This window comes from Anser cygnoides, chromosome 17 (genome assembly GCF_040182565.1).
Source record: "Anser cygnoides isolate HZ-2024a breed goose chromosome 17, Taihu_goose_T2T_genome, whole genome shotgun sequence".
Lineage (NCBI taxonomy): Eukaryota > Metazoa > Chordata > Aves > Anseriformes > Anatidae > Anser > Anser cygnoides.
Window position 1 is genome coordinate 2,832,884 of NC_089889.1, and position 20,847 is coordinate 2,853,730.

General features: G+C 41.7%; 1 protein-coding gene across 2 annotated transcripts; it reads right to left on the bottom strand.

The window, feature by feature from the left end:
* Positions 1-72: 72 nt before the first annotated feature.
* Positions 73-20,531, bottom strand: BCL7A (BAF chromatin remodeling complex subunit BCL7A). Of its 2 annotated transcripts, XM_066979325.1 has the most exons (7): positions 20,298-20,521; positions 16,035-16,143; positions 12,365-12,446; positions 8,913-9,009; positions 6,814-6,981; positions 4,712-4,833; positions 73-3,728 (listed from the first exon to the last, which is right to left on the bottom strand). In XM_066979325.1, exons 2-7 carry the CDS (start codon positions 16,067-16,069, stop codon positions 3,657-3,659), a joined length of 576 nt encoding a protein of 191 aa, XP_066835426.1. In that variant the 5' UTR covers positions 16,070-16,143; positions 20,298-20,521; the 3' UTR covers positions 73-3,656. The 2 variants fall into 2 exon arrangements, with proteins under 2 accessions (XP_066835426.1, XP_066835425.1); XM_066979324.1 differs by lacking the exon at positions 16,035-16,143 and having other exon boundaries at positions 20,298-20,531.
* Between the last annotated feature and the right edge of the window lie 316 nt (positions 20,532-20,847).

The window sequence follows — 20,847 nt, forward strand, 5'->3', positions numbered from 1 at the left end:
AAATGGGAATTTATTTTAAATTTAAAAAACAAAATGAGATTAAGTTTCTTGATAAAAATTATTCACACAGCATTCATGTTGTGATTTTTTATTTTATTTTTGAAATGAAACCATTGTACATTGTACAAACCATAACTACCGATGGAATAAATAAGTGAAAAATTATACTGCTGTACAACACACACACACACAAATCATAAGATGGAAAACGATTAGGTATTGAAGAAAACAAAATTCTTTACACCTTCTAACAGGCCCTTAGATATAAAGAACATTCCAAAACATGACAATGTTTATGTATGAAGATAGCCACCCAAAACCAATATTTTATACTGCCTTGTTGATTTTTTTTTTATTTTTATTTTTTGTCGTTTTGTAAGTGCCAGCACTTTTTGGAATGTTTAACAACTACTTTCCCAAGCATAAAAATTCCAAGGAATAGTTCTGCTATAAAATGTTTGGCTGAGTAAATCGCTTATTCGGAAGGCCTTCCCACACGTTCCACAAACTCAGCTAATTTACTTGCTTGCTTCTAGTTTCTTTTTTTTTCTTTTTTTTTTTTTTTTTCTCGTAACTGAAGCTCCAACATTCAGCATTGTAGCAAGGAAGCACTTCTTGATATTTGCACTATTTCTAAAACATTAGCTGTATGAGAACTTTCAGTCATCTTGAAGAAAATTACATCTCTCCTTCTGCTCCACGTCTCAATGCTTTCAATAAACCCTTTTACAGTGAGTTCATAAAACAAGTTTCTGGTAGAGACAGGTCCAAGCCAAAAAAAAGCTGGATTTAGATCTGGTTTCAAACCTCAGGTTGGTTTGAATTCGATGTTCTGGTTTGGTCCCATCTGTACTTTCTGGCATTAAAATGTGTTTAATCACATCCGTTGGCCCATAAATGTTATCAGGCACTTCAAAAAAAGACTAATAACAGTCTTATACACTATTTTGGATTTCTTCATACCAGGTAATGTCAAAGTCTCTTTTCTTAGAGGCTGACAATAACAGGTCTAAGGAACCCAAATCTATCTGCTTGTTCAGTTGTCTGTTGTCACTAGAATCTCTGGTTAACAAAAAAAGTTCTGAATGTATCCTGTATAAGCTGTAAATAAAGCAGTACTAGTTTAGAAATAAAGCCTCTAGGAATATGATTATGATGCCTTATCTTGTAAGCCACAGAACAATGAACAGTTCTGAGCAGAAGCCACAGGAGAGAAAAGGAAGTTTATAATTAAACCTGTTGATGTCAATAATGCCAATAAATGTTTCTATCTAATGAAAAATTTGAGGTATTTTTAGTGCTATTTATATATTTTATTTCTTCCTAAAGTACAGGAATTAGTTTCTAAACAAAAAGTCTATTTATTCCCTTGGAAACTTCTACAAAATTAAAATTAAAAACTTGCTGTGATGCACCTGATAGGGATTAGTAAAAATGACTACTTATCAAAGGTGGCATCAGATTTGTTTTGTTTTAGCATTAAAAATAACAAAAAAAGTTAGTAAATCAAAAATATTTTTAAGTTTGAATCTTTCTAAATTTGCCCATTTAATATATCAATAGAACTTCTCACAAAATATCACTTAAATCTGAATGTAATATACATACAAATCAATCGTCATTGACCAGTTATCCACATTTTAGGCATACACACAATTCAAGAGAGAATTCTACCGTTTCATTGCATATATTGTGCAAACATAGTTTTTGGCTCCTCATTTCCTTTTTTTTTTTTTCAGAATGTTAATGGACTTCATGATCAGACCAGAAATCCCAAAAACTTATTAGGGAGCACACTGTTTTCATGAATGATTTGCAACCAAATTTTATTCAGTTAAAATCCAAAAAGTTTATTTCAACACAAAAGAAAAGTTCCGAAACTGAGTGTCATATGTTATTTGGAGTTTAATCCTACAAACATCCTATGGAAGGTCAGTATTGGCTCCCCAATCCTCCCTCCCTCTACACCCTCCCCCCGCTTCCCCATTGTTTTTCATAATAAAGTGGTAATTGCAAACGCAATGCAGTAGTCTAAGTGCAAGCCATTTTCACTATTGGAGAATTCAGAAATAAATAAGCTTAATGAAGAGCTAATTATGAAAATGTATCAACTGGAAGCAATTTTTTCATTTAAAAAAGTATTTACAGTTCTTAGCTTACAAACTATATGCAACCATTTCCATAGCTGTGAGATCATATTTTAAATTACAAGCTCCACCTCTCACACACAAAGTGAAGAAAGACTAAGGGCCTGATCCAGCAACACGTGTGTGTGTGCACACGTGCACACGCACGTGTGTGTATAAAGAGAATTAAAGTGAGAAATAAAGCGGTTCCCACCGATACCAAGTATTTATAACCGGGTGCTCATCCTGGAAGCACAAAGCCCGCTGGAAGATCAGGCCCTTGTGACCTGACCTTTGCAGTGGTTCTGCACTTCTAAATGCCACTAATTTGAAGGGAGTTGCACATGCTTAGTGCTTTTCAATCAAGTTCAGCATAAGCACACTTTGATATAATTGGAAAAAAAAAACAACATTTCTATCAATGATGCAAATACTATGGAAAAAAACAAGGCTTATTTACAAGACTTGCTCAAAGGAAAAAAAATAAATCCCAAATACAGTATTAACCTGGAACGCAGAAGTAAACATCTTATAAAGGAACAGTACAATGAAATCCAGTTCAGTGAAAACCTCATATCAAAAAAGACCAATTGAAAGTAAATTCACTGTGCATCAATCCCTTTGATCCTATTTATGTACATAGTGGAACTCTTCTGTAAAGCAAGTTGTACCCAGTACAGAGATCTGGACCTAATACGCAAGTATTTTAACTGTTGTGTTATAGTATATATTCAGATCTGGACTATAAATGGTAAACAGATCATGTTAACTTCTGATGAAGTTAAGTATTTAGAAGACCAAATTTACAGTTGCGAATGCCATGCATTCAATAAAAGATCTCCACTATAGCTGCTAAAATAATATATCAAGCTCCTTTTTCTCCTTGGACTCCAAGAGTGAAAATGGCTTCCTGATCTGTATTTATTAAAATTTAAGCACCAGGGATTTAAAAATTAAAAACAAAACAAAAACCCCAAACAAAAAAAAAAAAAAAAAGAAAAAGAAAAAGAAAAAGCCTTACTACACGGCATTATACAAACATAGGCCACTTTGCAAAGGAGACAGTTGCAAAACAACTTTTAAAAGTTAAAAGTTAGCACTGTTTTCAGAACACAAGGCACAAAACAAAAGCAGACATCACGCCAGAACAATGAACTTCACATGAAAGCTAATACCTGACCTGTACCATCCTTAAATATCTTACAATGTTAAATAGAGAAATGAAAAAAAAATACAGCAGCAACATAATTGTAATTTTGACTTTAGAAACAGTGCGTAGACCCCTCCTGAGTTGTTTACTCCAACCATTTCAGAGACAGTAACTTAAAAGTTCTCAATGTTTGTTTCACAGGAAAAAGTTTTCAGTGTCTGAGAAGTTAAACCTTTGTTAGGCTTTCTTGGATTTTTGCTTGGTAACTTGAAAAGTTAGGAGTTCTGTCCTCATCCAAGAGAAGATGCTTAAGTAAGGTTGTTCTATAATTAAGCCCACTGATGTACCTTACGTAAAAACTGACCAGAAAAATCTATAGTCTAAATCTCTTCAACGTTTTGTTGGGAAGCCTCTACTTTCATCTTTTTAGAAGGTGGCACTCCTTCAGAGTCCTTAATGGTGGTGGGGGGAAAGAAAAACAATCATGTTATCATTGCACTCAATTTCAGGTGCCATAAACATCAAACAAGAAGCAAGAACAAATTCCCTGGTGTGTCATTTGTGAAATAGAAAGCATCCCCGGAGACAAGAATAACGTGACCAAGTCAATTTGCTTCCGGAAAATCACTCCTCTACTTACATCTTACTTCAGCTTCTTTACACTTGCGTCATCTACTGACAAACAAAATTCTAGTTCCGGGCTAGAAGCCGCAGGGAATGTTCCAAGCACCAGCAAGGCTATACCCGACTTCCCTCAGCTCCACACGTGAGCACAACCCACACCAAGTGCACATGAATTTGTTCCTGCTGTAGCAAAAGCAACCTCTACAGGACAGAACATGGAATGTTTTGAAAGAGCAAGGTGTGCACTGAAACAAGCCAACCACCCAAGAGGAAAACCAATGGTCTGAGCAGTGCTCTGAGCATTTTAGTATGAAGGGGACAATTAAAATGATAATTGCTTTCTCCCACCCACCTGGAATTTTTCAGTATTCTCAGTGAATAAACATCAGAACACTTTGCCCATGGAATCTACAAAAATTCCCGTTCCTACCCGCTGTATGAATTTACTTTTCTAGAAAGCATTTTATGCCTGAATGGTCCTCAAAGGCACTTTTTCAGTAGGTTATGTCCAAACCATTTATTAACATTAAACTTTAGTATTTTCTTACAAAACTAACACAGCCTGGTATAGGAACTTGAAAAGTAAACCAGACCGATTGAGTGTTACCCTTCCTATTATGTGAAATGCAAGAAGGCAATCAAATTAACCACACCACCAGATACATGTATGCATTTAATACTCTACATCTGATTTACTGTCATCACCTTAGGAAATGAGCCTAAATACACTACTGGCCTCCTTACATTTGCTTTTTGGTAAAAATGCTCTTTTCCAAATTCCAAGTAATTGGGCTTTTGTGCATAAGGTTACCTGAGAGTTTTTAGATGCCTCTGTAATTATATCATTTTCTCCAGAGGACTGAATTTCTGCTTTCTCTGAACTATTCATGGAATTTTCCATTGAAGACTGTGAGTTCTGTTCATCGGAGGTATCTGAAATTTCAAGAAATTATTGTAAACACATGAGAGCATTCAGCAGGAGCTTTTAGGATATTTTCTCACTAGCACCTCGGGATCATACAAATTTCTCCCACATGTAACCATTAACGATAACATACATAAGAGTACGAATATAATGAATTAAGCTTAAACTCCGAGACCAAAACCGCGGGCTGCTGCCACTTGAGATCTTTGCCTTCATGCTGCCGGCTGTGTACAATTGCTGGAGCCAGTCCCTAGAGGGAGCTAAACTCACACACACCTTGTAACACAGAACTGTGCAATGCTGTCAGCAAACAAGTTTCAACATAAACTTTGCAAAAGGGCTGAATGAACACAAGGACAATTTTAAACCAGAAGAGGCGGCTACAGAAAGGGCTGAATTGTGATAATTAATGACCCAAAAACTATGTAGCTAAGGCTACAGAGCGAATTTATATTGCTGAATTTTGATTCAGATAATTAAAATGCACTTTTTTCCCTTGATACTACATTTAAGATAAAATTTAGAAATTCAGTTGGATATCTTAACCATTAAGGGTGCAGAATTTTCAAGTCTGGTGCATACTTGTGAAGAAGTCGTCCCGCTTGTTACAGCTCCTACCTGCTTCCAACTTTTTTTGTTCTTTAAAGCAAAAAGAAAACCCACACCTGTGCTTGCTCAAAAAGCAAGGCTTAGTGTAGTTAACATGAGAGAGATGTACAAGGTCATTAACCCTACCCTGCTGAACAATGTCACAGTTACATGGGTTCGATGAGATTAACACTTCGGTGGATTATTTAATACATTTTTAAACACAGCATATTACCAACAGAGAGACCATGTCAATAAGGAGTGGTTTATGCCATGACTTCTCCCTTTTGTTTTACAGTAACCAACTCTGGAACTAATCCAGAGAACTCAGTACGATTTTCCTTGAATCTAAATTTAGTCAGGGGAGCTTGTGTGCTATTAACAGCTTCACACAAACAGGTTCAGACAATATTAGACCTAGGAGTAAATCCTTACAGTTTACTGTATCACAAATATGCTAGTTTAGATTTTCTCTGAAGGATATGGCATTCTAGTTTATTTCAATTTGGTGACGATTCATTTGTCAAAATTTAACCCCCCATGAACAATGACAACTTTCACATACTTCACTGTTCCGGTATTACCAAGATAAAAGCTCTAAATTTAAATTGGTTACTGGATCTACTGAGCTAAGAACGTAATCAGGAGGGCATAATTTAATTGCTTTGCTATGGGAAGAATTTTGCAACCTAATAATTAGAATGGTGTTAAGGACATTTTATCTGTTATAATAGGACAAAGTCACTTATCTTTCAAAGAATATATATACTGAACATGTTTCAATTATCCAAATACGATTCAAAGAATGTGGTTCAGAACAATCTCTTAACCCACATGTATTTTTCATCTGTACAACTGCAATATGATATTGTAGCTCTTTTAGAAAACGAAGACAGAATTCAGAACTAAGTTTTGAATAAGCAACTAACAAGGTTAAGAGAGAAAGAAAGCTTACATTATACTTTACACAATTAGAAAATAAATAAATAGATGTAAAAGTATCTCACCTCACTTGTACTTTCACACTAGGTAACAAACATTCCCAGACCTACAAAAGTAACTCTTTCCAGAGTTTGTGCGATTAAATGGAAACAGGCATTTCAAACATTACTTTGAAAGAAGAAATAATTTAAGACAGATTATGACAACAATAAACCAAGTATTTTGTTTGTTTCCTCTCTGAAATGACTTTGAATGTCAGTCTGACCTTTCCTGTTGTACGGAAGAATCACGGATAGGCAAGAGAGATTATGGCTCATTTTCACATAAAAGCTGAGAACTCAGAAGCCATTTATTCCAAACTGTTATTATTCAGTTCTTAAAATGGACAAGCAAATAAATGATATCATGATAAAGGATTGCATTTTTTGTTTGGCTTTAAGGATGGTCTTTCAGCTTACCTTCTGAACCAGGCTGCTCCTTTGCTTCTGTCTGAGTTTCATCAGACTTTACTTCAGTGCCATCTGCTTGTGTTGCCAAATTCTGTTCTGGTGCCGGACTTGAATTGCTACTGTTTTCTTGTTTTATTGGAGAAGCATCAGCTATTGAACTCTGGTTGCTATTGTCATCTGTTAACAAAAGTGTTTAGAACAAGAAAGCCCGATTTGAAAAGCTCTGAATAAAAAGCACGACTAAATTCTTTCTCTTTTTTTTCCCTTTTTTATTCCCTGATAACGCAGGGTATATTCTACCTTGTTGGAGTTGAAATCCAGTAGTATTTACGCTAACACTGTATCTTAGCTTATTCCACACCACCACCATCACAACTTCTGTTTTTGCAGCCTATGCTGTAATCACAAGTTTTCTAGCAGTTACTAAAAACCAGAAAACTTCAAGAAAGGTGCTTTAAGTAATATTATACAATAAAACCAAGAGTGTTTTGCTCAGATTACTTCCAAAGAACATGGAATTTTATAATGCAAGTAACATAGAACAACTGAAACAACAGTCTCATTTTATAGTCCACCTAATAAAGGGCCAATTAAACATTCATGCTACGGATATCCATCACCGCAAAGCTCTGATGAGCAGGTGGTTTTTGAAGTGTCTTGAAGGTCAAAAAAGTGCACGCTGTTATCAAGGTAAAATGTACCATCCAGTCCTAATACCAGTAGTACTTTAGCAATAGTTGTCCAGAATACTCACTAGCCTCAAGTAGCTTGATCACGAAAGCTTTCTGCAACACAGATCATGTTTTGGACTTAACAAGAAACGTCCTGTTTGTACCCTCTTCTTTGTGAAAGCCAATGACAGTGGTTTAAATATCTCAGCTAATACTTTACTGATAGCACTGGGGTGCAGCTTCCTGTAATCTTTAATCCAGTGTAACCATGGGGAACTGAGACAGAAGCCCCCGATCCCTAAAGAAAACTAACCCAGCAAACATTATTAGTTAAATTACTAGCATGTAAGCTGATCTACCTCCCTCTGCATCTGTACAATCATTACATCCAAAGGACTTCAGAAATGCATAGCCAGTGATGGGATAGCCATCTCTTTTCAGAGTAGCCTGAAGATAAGATTAAGCTTATCATGAAATTGTACAGTATGGCTTAAAAACACAAATGATATATGATTAATAAAGCAAGTATTATATTCACTTCATGGATGGAGGAACAAGGCTTAAGAAAATTAAATGATCTGACCAAGGCAAAAGCTAAGAAGTTGGCAACACTGATGAAAAATTAATCCAGTCTGTGAATATCCCACTCAATCCTTTAATCGCAAGATCGTTCTCATTGCAAACACTGCAAAAAAATAACTAAGAGGCAATAAAAATGCAAATAAAGTTGAAATGAAAAAATTAAATCCTGCCAAAAAGTGACCCTTTCTCATCAGTTCAAATGGTGCTGCATTCTCAGCCACAATTGCTACCCAAACATATAGAAAGTAAAAAATTAGAGCTGTACAGGCTTCTCTGTAAAAAATACCACGCTGATATTCAACAGTCCACACTTTTTAAATTGATCTAATAGTGCCTGACTGGCAAGCAAAATGTTTTCTTAACCAGTTAATTTCATCAAATTGAGGTAGAAAGGAGACAAAGCAGCACCACAGCTTGCTCTCTTGGCTCTTGCTGATTTTTTTTGACCTGACTCACCTATTCCATTAAACAAGTACAAAGCCTGCACAAGTGACGGTAGGCGCCACTGAGGCTTTGGGGGCGTCTCCTGGTTCTTCAAGCAGCAAGCTTGACAGAGTTACTTACTTCACCTGAGTATAGCATTTGGATAGTAGATATTCACATTTTTATTTTCACATCTAGGCCCACCACCAATTTTCCCCCCCACATACGCAGCCCAAATAAAAATGGCATTTAAACAACTGTCGGTACAGCCACAGAATAGAAGTGCAAGGTACCAAATTGGTGTCTGATGCCATTCTCACTTTGGCCTAATTATGCTGTCCATACATCCGAGCAAGGGAGAATTTGACACTGTTAGCTTCTACTTTCACAGCAGCGTAATAGGGTAATTTGGGCTGACCTTCTCCCACTCACCGTGCATGTCCATCATCCCTGGAGAGGAGCTGTTCTCCGGAGTGGTCACTTCAGAGCCACATTTTTCATCTTTGCCTTTTTTCTTATTCTTATTTTTCTGAAAAACAAAAAGGTACCACAAACAGGACTATCACCATGAAAAAAAAAAAGCGTTTTAATATAAAGCCCTTTCCACTCATTACTTCTGTAAGCATCTCGCTTCATTTCAAGTGAAAAACACCGAGGCGATAATCACTGATGTTGCCAATATTGCATTAGTCCCAGTAATCACAGAACTGCTCTTCTAATTGACACAAAACAACATTCTTCATGACACAAAGCACTAGCCAGAAGTTCTAGTAGCTGTTAGTACTTAAACACGTTTTTCATCATTAGGCCGCGGCACAATTTTTGGAACAAGCGCAACAGTTCTCAGTACTACCTCTCATTCTGCAAGCCCAGAATCAGAGGCACGATGATTAAATGACTTGCTGAAACTGAGTCAGAGAACTTGGGAGGTGTTGGCTGCTAACTTTGTACTCAGATCAATTAGCTACGAAAGCAAGGTCAAAGGAATCTCTGCCACAATGGGAAAAAAGCAGCACACTAATCAGTGGCAGTGACGAAGATTCACAAGCTACCCGATTTCTGCCTGCTTAACTCTGCTCACTCTATGTTTTATGGATATTAACACACTACTGCCTAACTCAGGATATTCTCCCCTTTGTGTCAGGAAGCTTGTACAATGCACCTAGGCAACCGGAATGCGTGCACAACAGAAATTATGACAGATCCAGAGTTTTTAAACTAAAGAGACAGCTTTTTACCTCTTTCTCAATGACCAATGCTGCAGAAACCTTCTCCTCTATACCTAATGCTGTTTCTTCATTAAAATTAGAAGATGGATTAAGAAAAATCAGATTGCCTAGAACAAAGAGCATAAACAAGACAGTCCTACAGGGACAATAGGTCACAACGTGCTCAGGACCAAACAACAGTACGGACCGCACGCCTTAAAACAAAGGAAGAGACATTGGCATCCATCACGTGGAAAATCTGCGTCTGCTAAGGGATGCAGCATTTTCAATTAAGAGGTGACGTAATCAGTCTCAGAGGAGAAAGAGCCAGCTGCACTGCTTTTGGAGGACCCTGCGTGCCTGCTGAGAAGACGATTAAAAGCCTGACTCTAGGAAGAACGCTCAACAACCTCTCCATTTGGTCAGGACAATGTTCTCCAACAAGGAAGGCAATAAAACCAAGCACAGTCTAAAACTGCAGAAGAAATTCAACAAGTAGGATCTGGAAAGACTTTTTCCTTTATCTCAAACAGATCATTAGGCTTTTTAAACTGTATTTTTACTTCAGAGAGAGCAAATGGAATGACCCAGATTTTATTCCCTAATACATGAAACAAAGGTGAAAGCGCACGGGCTTCTCTATTGTTGCAAAATCAAAGTTCAGAAGGGATAATCTCTCCCAACTTTTCTTAAGGTAAAAGGACACTTTGGGCACAAAAGAAGTAACTGAACTATTTAAGCTGAAAGGTGTTTTGGTTGTTGTTGCTGTTTGTTTAACAAAGTGAGGTTCCACAACAGCCTTCCAAAGCTAGTGGGAGGACAGAGCTTAATTCCAGTTCAAAGAAATGGCAAAGTGGCTTAGGAGCAACATGTGAGGAGGGAAGTAACCTAATTGGTGTTTGCTAAAGTCACAGATAATTTCCATTTGAAACATGAAGCAATAAAGAAGATCCCATTCTTCTATTCTAGTGAAAAGCAAGAATACTCCTTCACAAGAGGATGAAGTTGGATATAAAACGATGTCTGTAACAAGACTAAAGAGCCAAGATGACCTCTACCTAGTTGTCTTTTTTTAATGTATGTACTTTATTATTGTAAGAACTTCCTGAGCAAAATACAAAAACCTTACGACATCAAACCTGCAACTGCAGCTGCAGAACAGCCTCTACTTGTTACGAACAGAATGCGACTGCAGGACACAAAATGAACTGGTCTTGAACTGTCTCCAGTTCAGCAAATATGAACCAAAACCTGAAGATTATGGCTCAAAAACCATACTTGAACTCTGCAAGTAGCGACGGCTATACAAGGCCATTCTTCCTAACAAAGAACCTGACTTGAGGTACCAGGCACTTTGAAAGTCCATCCAGAAACTCAACAGAAATTCTGCTTCAAAGTTCTGTTGTACCCACCACGCAAGTATAGCTTCACTGCTGGAAAATTATTTTTGGAAGCCATGAGCCTAAGTATTTCTCCTTCTCTCTCTCCAGCTTCCTCCCTACCCACCTCAATCCCCGCAATGTCTAATAAGCAATAAAATCAAGACCAAGCATTGGACAGCTAGACAGAATGAATAAGTGTCTGTGAAGAAAACAGGGAAAGTTTCCAAGTTCACAAACGGTTATTTCACGGAGATGCTGCTCACGCTTCGGACGAGGACAAAAGGCAACTCTGATCGTCATAAAAATCTGTGCTACAACCACAGGCACCAAAGAAACAGACTCAAGTAAAACAACACTAATCAAACATAGGTCTTGAATTTGGACTTTGAGTCACTTTTGTGGCAAGATTGTAACACTGCCTTATCTGAGAACCATCATTTTATACATTTATTAACATAGTAGTTTTCTTTCAAACAGGTCTGAACTCGTATTTCAAATAAAGTAAAGCCACAAGACAGCCCAAGGAAAGGGCACCAAACTTAGGATGCGTATCCTTTTGTATTGATAATTAACTGTGGTACCATGAATTAGTTTTCTCTCTATAACAATATCTCAATTTATAACATGAGAGTAATACTGGTATTGAAAAACAATTTATAAGTCCTATCTACTTTGATTTTTACACTTGTTATTTTTATGACACGTGATTATGGCAAATGAACAGAGTATAAACATGATGCATACACCAAACATCAAAAACCAAACATTACAATAGAAGCACATGGGCTGTACTGCTTGGGCTGGTTACCTTAATGCAAGAGGTCTCAGTTCCCTGGGAGTTTCCTACCCTTACTTCAAGGTTTTGCACCTATTTCTCAGCAAAACAACAGTGATGCACAGATAGAATACATTCTCTGTGCAGTTCCAAAGCAGCTTTCCTTTAAAGCATCAGGCAGAAAGAGAGGAAGCATAACTGATGTCCTGCTTCCATCCCCAACTCTATTGATGATTATGTTGGAGAAAGATTTCAAAACAGTTTCGGAGTCGAATACGTAACAGTTATCTGAGAATTGATCCAAGCTGACTCCAGAAGACTGCCACCTGCTGAACCACCACCACCACCACTTTTTGTGGAGATCAACATTTTCTCTACAGCTCTTCTGTCCAAGTGCTTGTGAGACCAACACCAGTCTTAGCTTAGAGGCTCAAAGAACTGAGAGCATATTTTGTTCAGCTTTCCCTGAATGCAAGTCTCTACATCTCGAGAAACGCAAGGTATCTGCAGGATACTTACATCATCGACTTTAGGCTCTGTTACTGGTACCCATTTGTAAATCCTTAGGGATGTGTCGCCAACTGTCACCCACTTCTTCTCCCTACAAAATTACAATGCAGGAGAAGTTAAAGTTAAAATTCGTATTCAAAATAAAGTAATCTACTATTGTAAGTTGTCAAGGATTTAAATAGGCTATTAAGTAGGATGAGCTCTATTACATCGTCTTAGCACTGCATTGTGCAAATTGTTCTTTGCATTTCAAAAATTTGTTAGAGCGCTGCTAACCTCCAGATTTCTGAGGGCTGTTACGTGACTAGGTGAGTAACTGCAGTAGCAGTAATAAGATCAGGATTAACAATACCGTTAAGAAGAATAGCTATTGCAAATGTAGATTTAATGCCTACAATTTTCACTTAAGTTTCCAGAGAGCAAAAGAAGTTTTAAACAGACCAGTGTGTTTTGATTGTCGTGAAGCTGTTTAATGGTATTAGAAATCTGAATGCATTTTGACCGTCTGAGGTTTATTTCTGGGTAGAAATTTGCTGCTAGCGATTTAACATTCACTCAACACTCCTGTCAGACAACTCTGGAATTCTTGCCTCAGAACCAAAAGCCCTACAGGTACCGATCTGTGCTGTGAGGCACAATTCAGACTCAGGAAAGCCTGGCTCTCTCGGACAGGGGAGGCTGAGGACGCTATTAGAGGGAAAAAGCAGAACCTACAGCACTCTGTGCAGACCCCTGCCAGCCAGGCACGAAGTCATGACAGTGACAAATGTGAAGGAAATCTGGCCGGAGGGTGTCACTACATTAGGGGGTCACACGGACACCGAGTGCAGAGATGGCAAGGACGCTGAACACTGAGTTAAGGGATGAATTCCTTGAGGTCTTTACATGAGAACATTAAAGGAAGGTCCAGAATGCCAGAGAAATTTCATCACATTTCTGAGATCAGTTTTCGGGTCACAGATCACCACTACTGGTTCCTGGGTTTGCAATCTAGCTCTGCAAATGGATCGATTGAAAGTTAACAACAAAGACCAATTCCATTAAAAATTCAGGAACATCTGAAATTAATTTGGCATGAGATCTCAAGCATTTTTGTTATTTCGTTGTTAAAAACACATTTAAATAATAGATTTGGAATCCAGTTACAGATTAAAAAGTAATGTTCTTTGCAGGATGGGAGAAGCTGCATGTGACTCCAAATACATATGTGATAGCTCCGTTTTTAGAAAGGGCTCCCAGAGTCAAAAGCAGCCACATTGTACAAATGCCACAAACATCCTCTGTGCTATTTGTTTTAGCTCCTAAAGCCAATCTTATTTGTTTTCCTATTAGAGGAGACACCTTCCTGTTTTGAGAAAGAGAGAGAAAGAGAGAGAAGCTATATATGGCAATTTTATAAGTTTTGGATCTGTCCACGAGGATATTTTAATTTAAGTGCAAGACTACTTCAGATTCTTTTCTTTCCCACTGCTCTACTGGAGCACAGTTTTCCCTCTGTGTGTTTAGATGCATCCGTTTATGTGCACTAGATGGCTAAAATATGTCAAGAAACAATTTTATGCTAATTTGGAGCTCTAATACTAGGCATGATAAAAATGACAGTGGAGATGAGCATGTCGATAATGAGAGCATACTTAATTGTGAGGAGATGATCATGACATAACTTTTTCTTTTTTTTTTTTTTTTTTTAAAGGGTACAAGACAAACTAAACTTATTTCTAGTTAGGAAAACCTTTGAAATTATGGAAATAAAACCAGCTGGGGTTTTGTTTTGGGTGTGGGGGAGGAGGTGAACAGATGTTTAAAAAAAATCAAGATTTTAGCCTTTTCCTACAGCAAAATATTACTTAGAGATGCTGCACTGGAAAACCAAAAGTTCAAGATACCTGTTAGCATCTCAAAGCAGCCTCACACAGCATCTTCACTGGACAGACTGTAGAACACAGGAGGAAACCTATATTAGTAACTTTTTCCTTCTATTATTAAAGTTAGCCCTGACATTTTAATCTTTTGAGCTTCTTAAGTACCACTTTAAGTTCTGACAACCTTCAGCTACAGGGATTTTTTTCTGAATTCAATACACAGTAATTCAGACAACAATGGGAATAAGGATACTCCGTGAGGGAAGTACACCACCATCCCAGTCCTGCAAACACAGTTAAAAAGAAAACCCAACACCAAACTGCTGTTATTCACGTATTTTACATGTGTAAGCATTTGCAGCATGGACCGTTTAAGACCATAAAAGTATTCATAAGAAAAAAAACGACAAGCTCCTCTAAAATGTAATAAAATCATCGGCAGCACAAACAGAAATCTGTTAACAAAGAAACGTAATGACTCTCAGACATTTAAGTTCAACAGGGTAAACTCACTTCCGAATTTAAAATGGGTATTGCAAATAAAGCTCAGGGTATTATCTGCAGTATTTACTGTCTTTCCATTAAAAACACCAACACCAAACCCCCAAACCAGTTCTACTCCAAACCCCCCAGTTTTTGGTGCAAAGTCACCAACCCCAGCTGCTGATCGGGGACATGTTTTTTTATTCATTTACAGCTGACAATTTACTCATGCTGCCTGTAACACAAGGTTTGCTAAGTGGTGCCCAAACTACAAAATACTCTCACTGGCCTACAGCCGGAGTGGGCGTAAGAATTTGTGAGATCTCGTGCCCATTCTGTTGCAAAACCCCAATTTCTGCCCATTTTCCTGGCTGCAGAACAGACCTGCTGTTGAACCCACGGATCTGGAGATGCTGACCAGAACTGCTCCCCCGGTGACTCCCAGGCCACCTTTGTCAAGAAATCGCTGGGCAAGAATTTGTTCTGCAGGACCCTGCTACACAGCTTGGTCTCTGTGCCGATGGGTGGACTGGAAAGAGTGGAAGACCACCATCAGCCTGACAGCCCATCAGGCTGAAAACGTGGCAATGATCAACTTCACTTGTCTACCTAACTCCAGAGCTTAAAAAAAAATAAATCATCATCATCATTTTTTGTGGTTCTAAACCTGTCCTATTCCTCCATGCATGGCCCAAGCGTAACACCAATGGAAATGGCAGAACTTAAAATATATATAATAATTTTCTTTGCTTTAATCTTCCACGCTGAAAAGCATCTTAAATATTTTAGTTACAGGCAATTCAGAAGCTAGTCAAGGAAACAGAAACAAACCCTTACACGTATCTGAAATCGTGTTACAGCATTTTAAGATTCCGAACCATATCTGCACAGCATTTTAAGGACAGCCAAGGATACGTAGGGTAGCCATTAACATCAACACTTCTTTAGTGGTTATGCCTGAGGCATACTAATATCCCAGAAGTTATATAATTATATACTCGATTCCCCGTTTCAAATAGCCCCAGATTCTTGGATGTATTTATATTTTGTGTGTTAACACTAAAGCTCTGAAGATGCATACCAAATTCCACGTATAAAAGTAATATACTGGTGAGCAAACACAGCAGTGTATATTACACTTATACATAAAGTGTCAAGGCAGCTTTTGCAGCAGCAGCGAGTGCTAGAAACATTCGATGGCACGGAAACAGAAAGCCTTTACTGCCAATACATCGTCATTCAAGGAAAGGCTTTCACACACGTGTTTGGCTTTTTACCACGACTACCGTTTAGCAAAGTGATGTGTATTTACACGAGGATTTGCTCCCACATACCCCATCTTCTGTTGATGATCACGAAGTGACGTCATAATGCTGAATTTATCACATCACACTCACTTGCATTGCAACAGAGTTTGGTGAAAATCACAGAATTATGACCTCCCTGTGGGATCAAGCAAAGGAGAGAGGGGGATGGGAAAGAAAATGCCATTATTATACACACAAAGTGCTGTCAGATGCGCAAATAAAGATGTTTCTGAAATGGAGGCTGGCTTTTCAGAGCACGCCTAGTGCTATGCAGATGTTTGTCTAGTGACTAACGTGAGGTAGCCCCAGTACACGTGGTGTTTCTTGACCACGCTGCAAATACAGCGAAATAGGACGTAGCACGACTGGACAAAGGCCACCCTCTGTCTAAGGTCATCTCAGTACGCTGCAGTAGGAGAGTCTCCTTCAACTTACGCATGCCAGCAGGTTTTTAACCACGTTCTGCTGGGCTCCACGTCGCCACACGCAGCTTTTCTTACAGTCACGAGAAACGCGGTTTGCAAACGACAGAACTCTCCCTTTTACATACGTCCAACTCCCACTGAAGTCAGAGAGCACGCTCTGGCTCAACAAGAAGTAACCATGAGCCAGAAAATCCATATTGCAATTCATCCATGGTAACTGCTTGGAGCGCTACAGCACTCCAAGACAGCTCCCTCGCACACTGGGTGGTTTTAGTTCAGCTGCCCCTCGGCCTAACTCGAGGGGCGCGGGGCAGCAGCAGGCAGGCAGCCTTTTCCAGAGGCATCACGTTAAGAAGTTCTCCCTCCTAACTACTTTTCGGAGTGAAAATCTCTTTCAAGAAGGAAGCGAGGGCAGCAAAATCTGCAGCAGCTCAATCTCAGAGCATTACATACCATATAAAACTATTTTAGCGAGCCCGAGTGGAGACAAGAACAGAGAAGCTACAGCAGCAGCACCGACGAGTTCTGCTGACTGGTGGCAGCGAGATCCCAGGCACGCTACCGGGCAGCACCATCTCACTGCCCGTGGTTGTTGTGCTCGGCATCTTTTACACCACACGCTTTGCTTTAAGCTTCAGCCCAAGCCATGCCTGGCTCCACAGCCAGCTCTCTGCCGTAATAAACCCACGGCGCTTCAGCTACTGTCAGAAGCGATCCACGCTCACCTCTTCTTTATGAGGTATTACCACAATCCCTAGATTACAGCTTGGATGAATAGGTCCCAAAAAGGCCAAATGACTTACACAAAGGTTCTGCAACTCAACGACAAGCCACCACAAGGAGATTTCCTCGTTCCTGAGCAGGGTACCTACCCCCAGCAGCCGCACCATGCCTCCGTCCTGAAATGTTTGCACAGTTGTCCGAAGGTTCAGCAGTGCTGGTTACCCATGCACGTTATTTCACTGCCTCCCAAGACGACCTGCTACTTATGCTTGCTGGCTACCCGTTACTTTTCTTTTAGTAAATAACTGCATTTTCTTTCACTTAAATCCAGCCTTGTAAGACAAGAGTCCACTACTTTCTAACGCTGGTTGAAGACACCGTAATTTTTTCCTCTCTCTTGTTGAGGACCCACTTAGAACTACACATCTCTGTCCATCTTTAAGACAAAAAACAACCCTGTACCTTCTTCAACTCATTCCAGTAAATTTAACTCCTTTTGTTTAACTAGATGGAAAGAAAAATAAGTAATAAGTATGGTTAAAAAAAAGTTCAAATGCCCTCTTTAGGCCTGAAAAATCTAACATTTCTGCCACATGAATACAACACGACCATGTATTCTGTAAGACACGTGTCTTAGTGTTGTCTAAATTAGAAGCTCATTCACAGGAGTGGTTTAAACAAAGGAGATAGGGCCACATTAATCTCAAGATAACAGCCTAACAACTTCACTGTTTACTACTATAAGCCAAGTTCCAGCAATAGCAGAAGCGTTCGGCGCTCTACAAACACACGGGAAGATAGGGCACCTGCACCAAAGGGCTCGCTGTCTAACAATATGTATTTTCCAAGGAACAGAGCCTGTGCTGATGGAAACCGACTTGCCATGGGCACACGAAGAGCTGGAGCAACAGAGGCACATAGTAACCTGCACAGCGGGGCTGCTGCACCCTTCACTTGCGGATTACCTGATGGTAATCCTTATGGCTGGACCCACCACCAGTTCAGAAATTTTGTGGTAAGCACTGTCTGCCTCTCTCCTCGTCTCCGGTACCGAAAACTCTCGGTGCACAGGTCTCGGAAAACCCTGTCCTATGAAGTGTTGCGTGCAAGGTGTTTCAATCTTCAGTGGCTGCATTTCCACAGAAGAGCTGTGGATGGCAACAAATTGCTCCTATTATGCAAATGAAACTGCACACTTGAAATTGCCTGTGTGGCTCCTCTGAAGATGCAGGAATTGCTAGTGTGTAAAGTTCAATTTCACAAGTCTTCTCAAAACATTTAAACCACAAAACACAGAATCTCTCTTGCTTATTTTCCACTGTACTTGACTGCAGGTGGTGGTGGGTAATCTTGAGATTCACCATCAAATTATGATTCCTTTAAAAGTAGGAAAAATGGTTTATGTAAATACTTGTGAGAGGCACACACAAGAAGCCACAGGATACTTCTGACAGTGATCAGAAGAAACGTTGCATGATTCTGTACAGTAACCCTTTAAAGCAAGCTGTCTCTCATGAGGGTTAAAGTGTACAAAATCTATTTATACCGCAAGATTTGTTTTAAAGAGGAAGCCATAGCAACTGACATGATGGCAGACAGCTCTTGCCAAGGGAAAAAAAAAATCTAGATGTTTTGTTGAATGGCCAAGCTTCTGCCTCTCCTCCTCCCTGAAATCCACAAACCAGGACTCAAAGGAAGCACGCTGCGCTCATGAATGAAATGCCTACAGACAAAACACTACAGTCCCACACATCCAGCCGTAAGACTCTCTGATCAAAAGTACTGTCACATCACCGCACATCGTTCCGATCCTTCGGAGCTGGCCCACTAGGCAGCGAACAGCACTTAAAAACGCCAGCTGAGCGGAAGAGAGTTCCTGAAAGCAACCGAACTGCGATGCCCGGGCTGCTCCAGCTCCTTCCTCAGCGGGTGGATTCTCCGAGATCCCCATCCCGTGGCCCTGCATTATCGGGCACACGTCCTGCTTCTTTGTCCAGCTCCAGCCAACTGGCCCACTCGTGTGCTCAGGGCCGTTTAAAAGGCAACAGCCCGTTTCGCTGGAGTAGCAGGCACGTTTATTTCCCTATTTTGCCTTTCTTTCAATGAAACCGAAGAGTTAGCTGCGCATCCTAACAGAGGTGCCCCCTTATTTCATCAGGTTGGAAACAAAACAAGGTTATGCAGATTAGTACCAACCCAGGGGATTTTCCGTGGATTTCAAACGTTTGAAAATACTTTAAGATTACGGAACAGAGAGTCAACTTGTTGGAAGAGAGACTCTCCGGAGTCACCCTGGCACTGCTCCCCAGCCCACCCAAAGCACCGGCCTGACCGTGCAGAGCTGACAGCAGCTGCTTCGCTGTGCCGCCGAAATACCTCGCGTCGCTTTCCAGGATGCAAGCCGAAAAAGACAAAAGCAGAAAATGCCCAAACACGCTGAGGGCCTGACAAAAGGGACCCGTTCCACCGGGGGGGGAGACCCAGCCTTTAATTATCCCGTTTCACCACAAATTCAGGCGGCAGTCCCGCTCGCCCTCTCCGGCCCCGCTCCGGTTTTGTGCGCGCAAACCTCGGAGCCTTGAGGGGCTGGGAGAGGAGTAGGAAATTCGAGAGAAGCCGTTCGAGTTGTAGAGCGGTGTTTTATGTGGTGTTTTTTTTTTTAAAGAAAGAGGTTCCTTCAAGCGGTACCCCGGCCTCGGAGCCCCCCCCCCGGGGCCGCTCCTCAGGGCCCCGTGAGGGGGGCGGCGGGCGAGGGGCGGCGGGGAGGGGACCGGGGGCGGCGGGGAGGGGACCGGGGGCGGCGAGAAGGGGACCGGGGGCTGTGAGGAGAGGACCGAGGGCGGTGAGGAAGGCCGGGGGGCGGCGAGGAGGGCCGGGGGCCGCACAATGGAGCCGCCGCAGCCCTCAGCCGCCGCCGCCGCCTTCCTGTGAGCGGCTCCGCGAAATGGCTTCTGGGCGCCGCCGGCTCCCCGCCCCCCGCGGCCGCCCGGCGGGCTCCGGGCGCCGTGAGGGGAGGGAGCGGGGGGGGGGGGGGGGGGGAGGAGCGTTGGGGTGTTTTTTGGGGGGACCCGAGGGAGGTTTTGGGGTGCCGGGGAGGAGGAGGAGGGCGGCGCGGGGTCCCGCCGCGGCGCGTCCCGCTCACCATTTGCGCACTTTCTCGATGGCCGCCATCACCCGCTTGATATCATCCTTCGCCCGGCTCCGGGTCTCGGCCCGCACCGAGCGGCCCGACATGCTGCTTGGGGGGCTGGGGAGGGAGGGGAGGGGAAGGGCGGCCTCAGCGGCGGGGAATGCGGCGCGGCGTCCGTCCGTCCGTCCGTCCGTCCGCCCCGCCCTCCCGCACGCACAATGCTCCCTCGGCTCGGCGCCGCTCGGCTCCGCCGGCTCCGCCAACGGGGCCCGCGCACCGCGCATGCGCGCCCCGAGCCGCCACCGCCGCCGCCGCCATCCCCGCCGACCGCCGCCGGGGGCAGCCCGCGCGGGGCGGCGCTGTGAGGGGGCTCCGTGAGGGGCCGCCGGAGAGTCGGGGAACGGCTCGGATCCGATCCGGTCCGCTCCGATCGGATCGGGTCCCTCCCCGCCTGCCTGGCCCCCGCGGCTCGCCCCAGCGCTGAGGGGATCGGCGCCGCCGCCTTCCCTCAGGCGCCCCCCAGTGAGGCGGCCGCTCCGTGACTGAGCGCGGAGCCCCCCCG

Excerpts from the sequence above, each read along its gene's own strand:
- BCL7A (XM_066979324.1), bottom strand. The coding sequence starts at position 20,389 with ATGTCGGGCCGCTCGGTGCGGGCCGAGACCCGGAGCCGGGCGAAGGAT. Across the intron at positions 12,447-20,297 it reads ATCGAGAAAGTGCGCAAATG|GGAGAAGAAGTGGGTGACAG; the intron begins GTGAGCGGGACG and ends GTAATTTTGTAG. Across the intron at positions 4,834-6,813 it reads GGAGCAGCCTGGTTCAGAAG|ATACCTCCGATGAACAGAAC; the intron begins GTAAGCTGAAAG and ends TTGAAATTTCAG.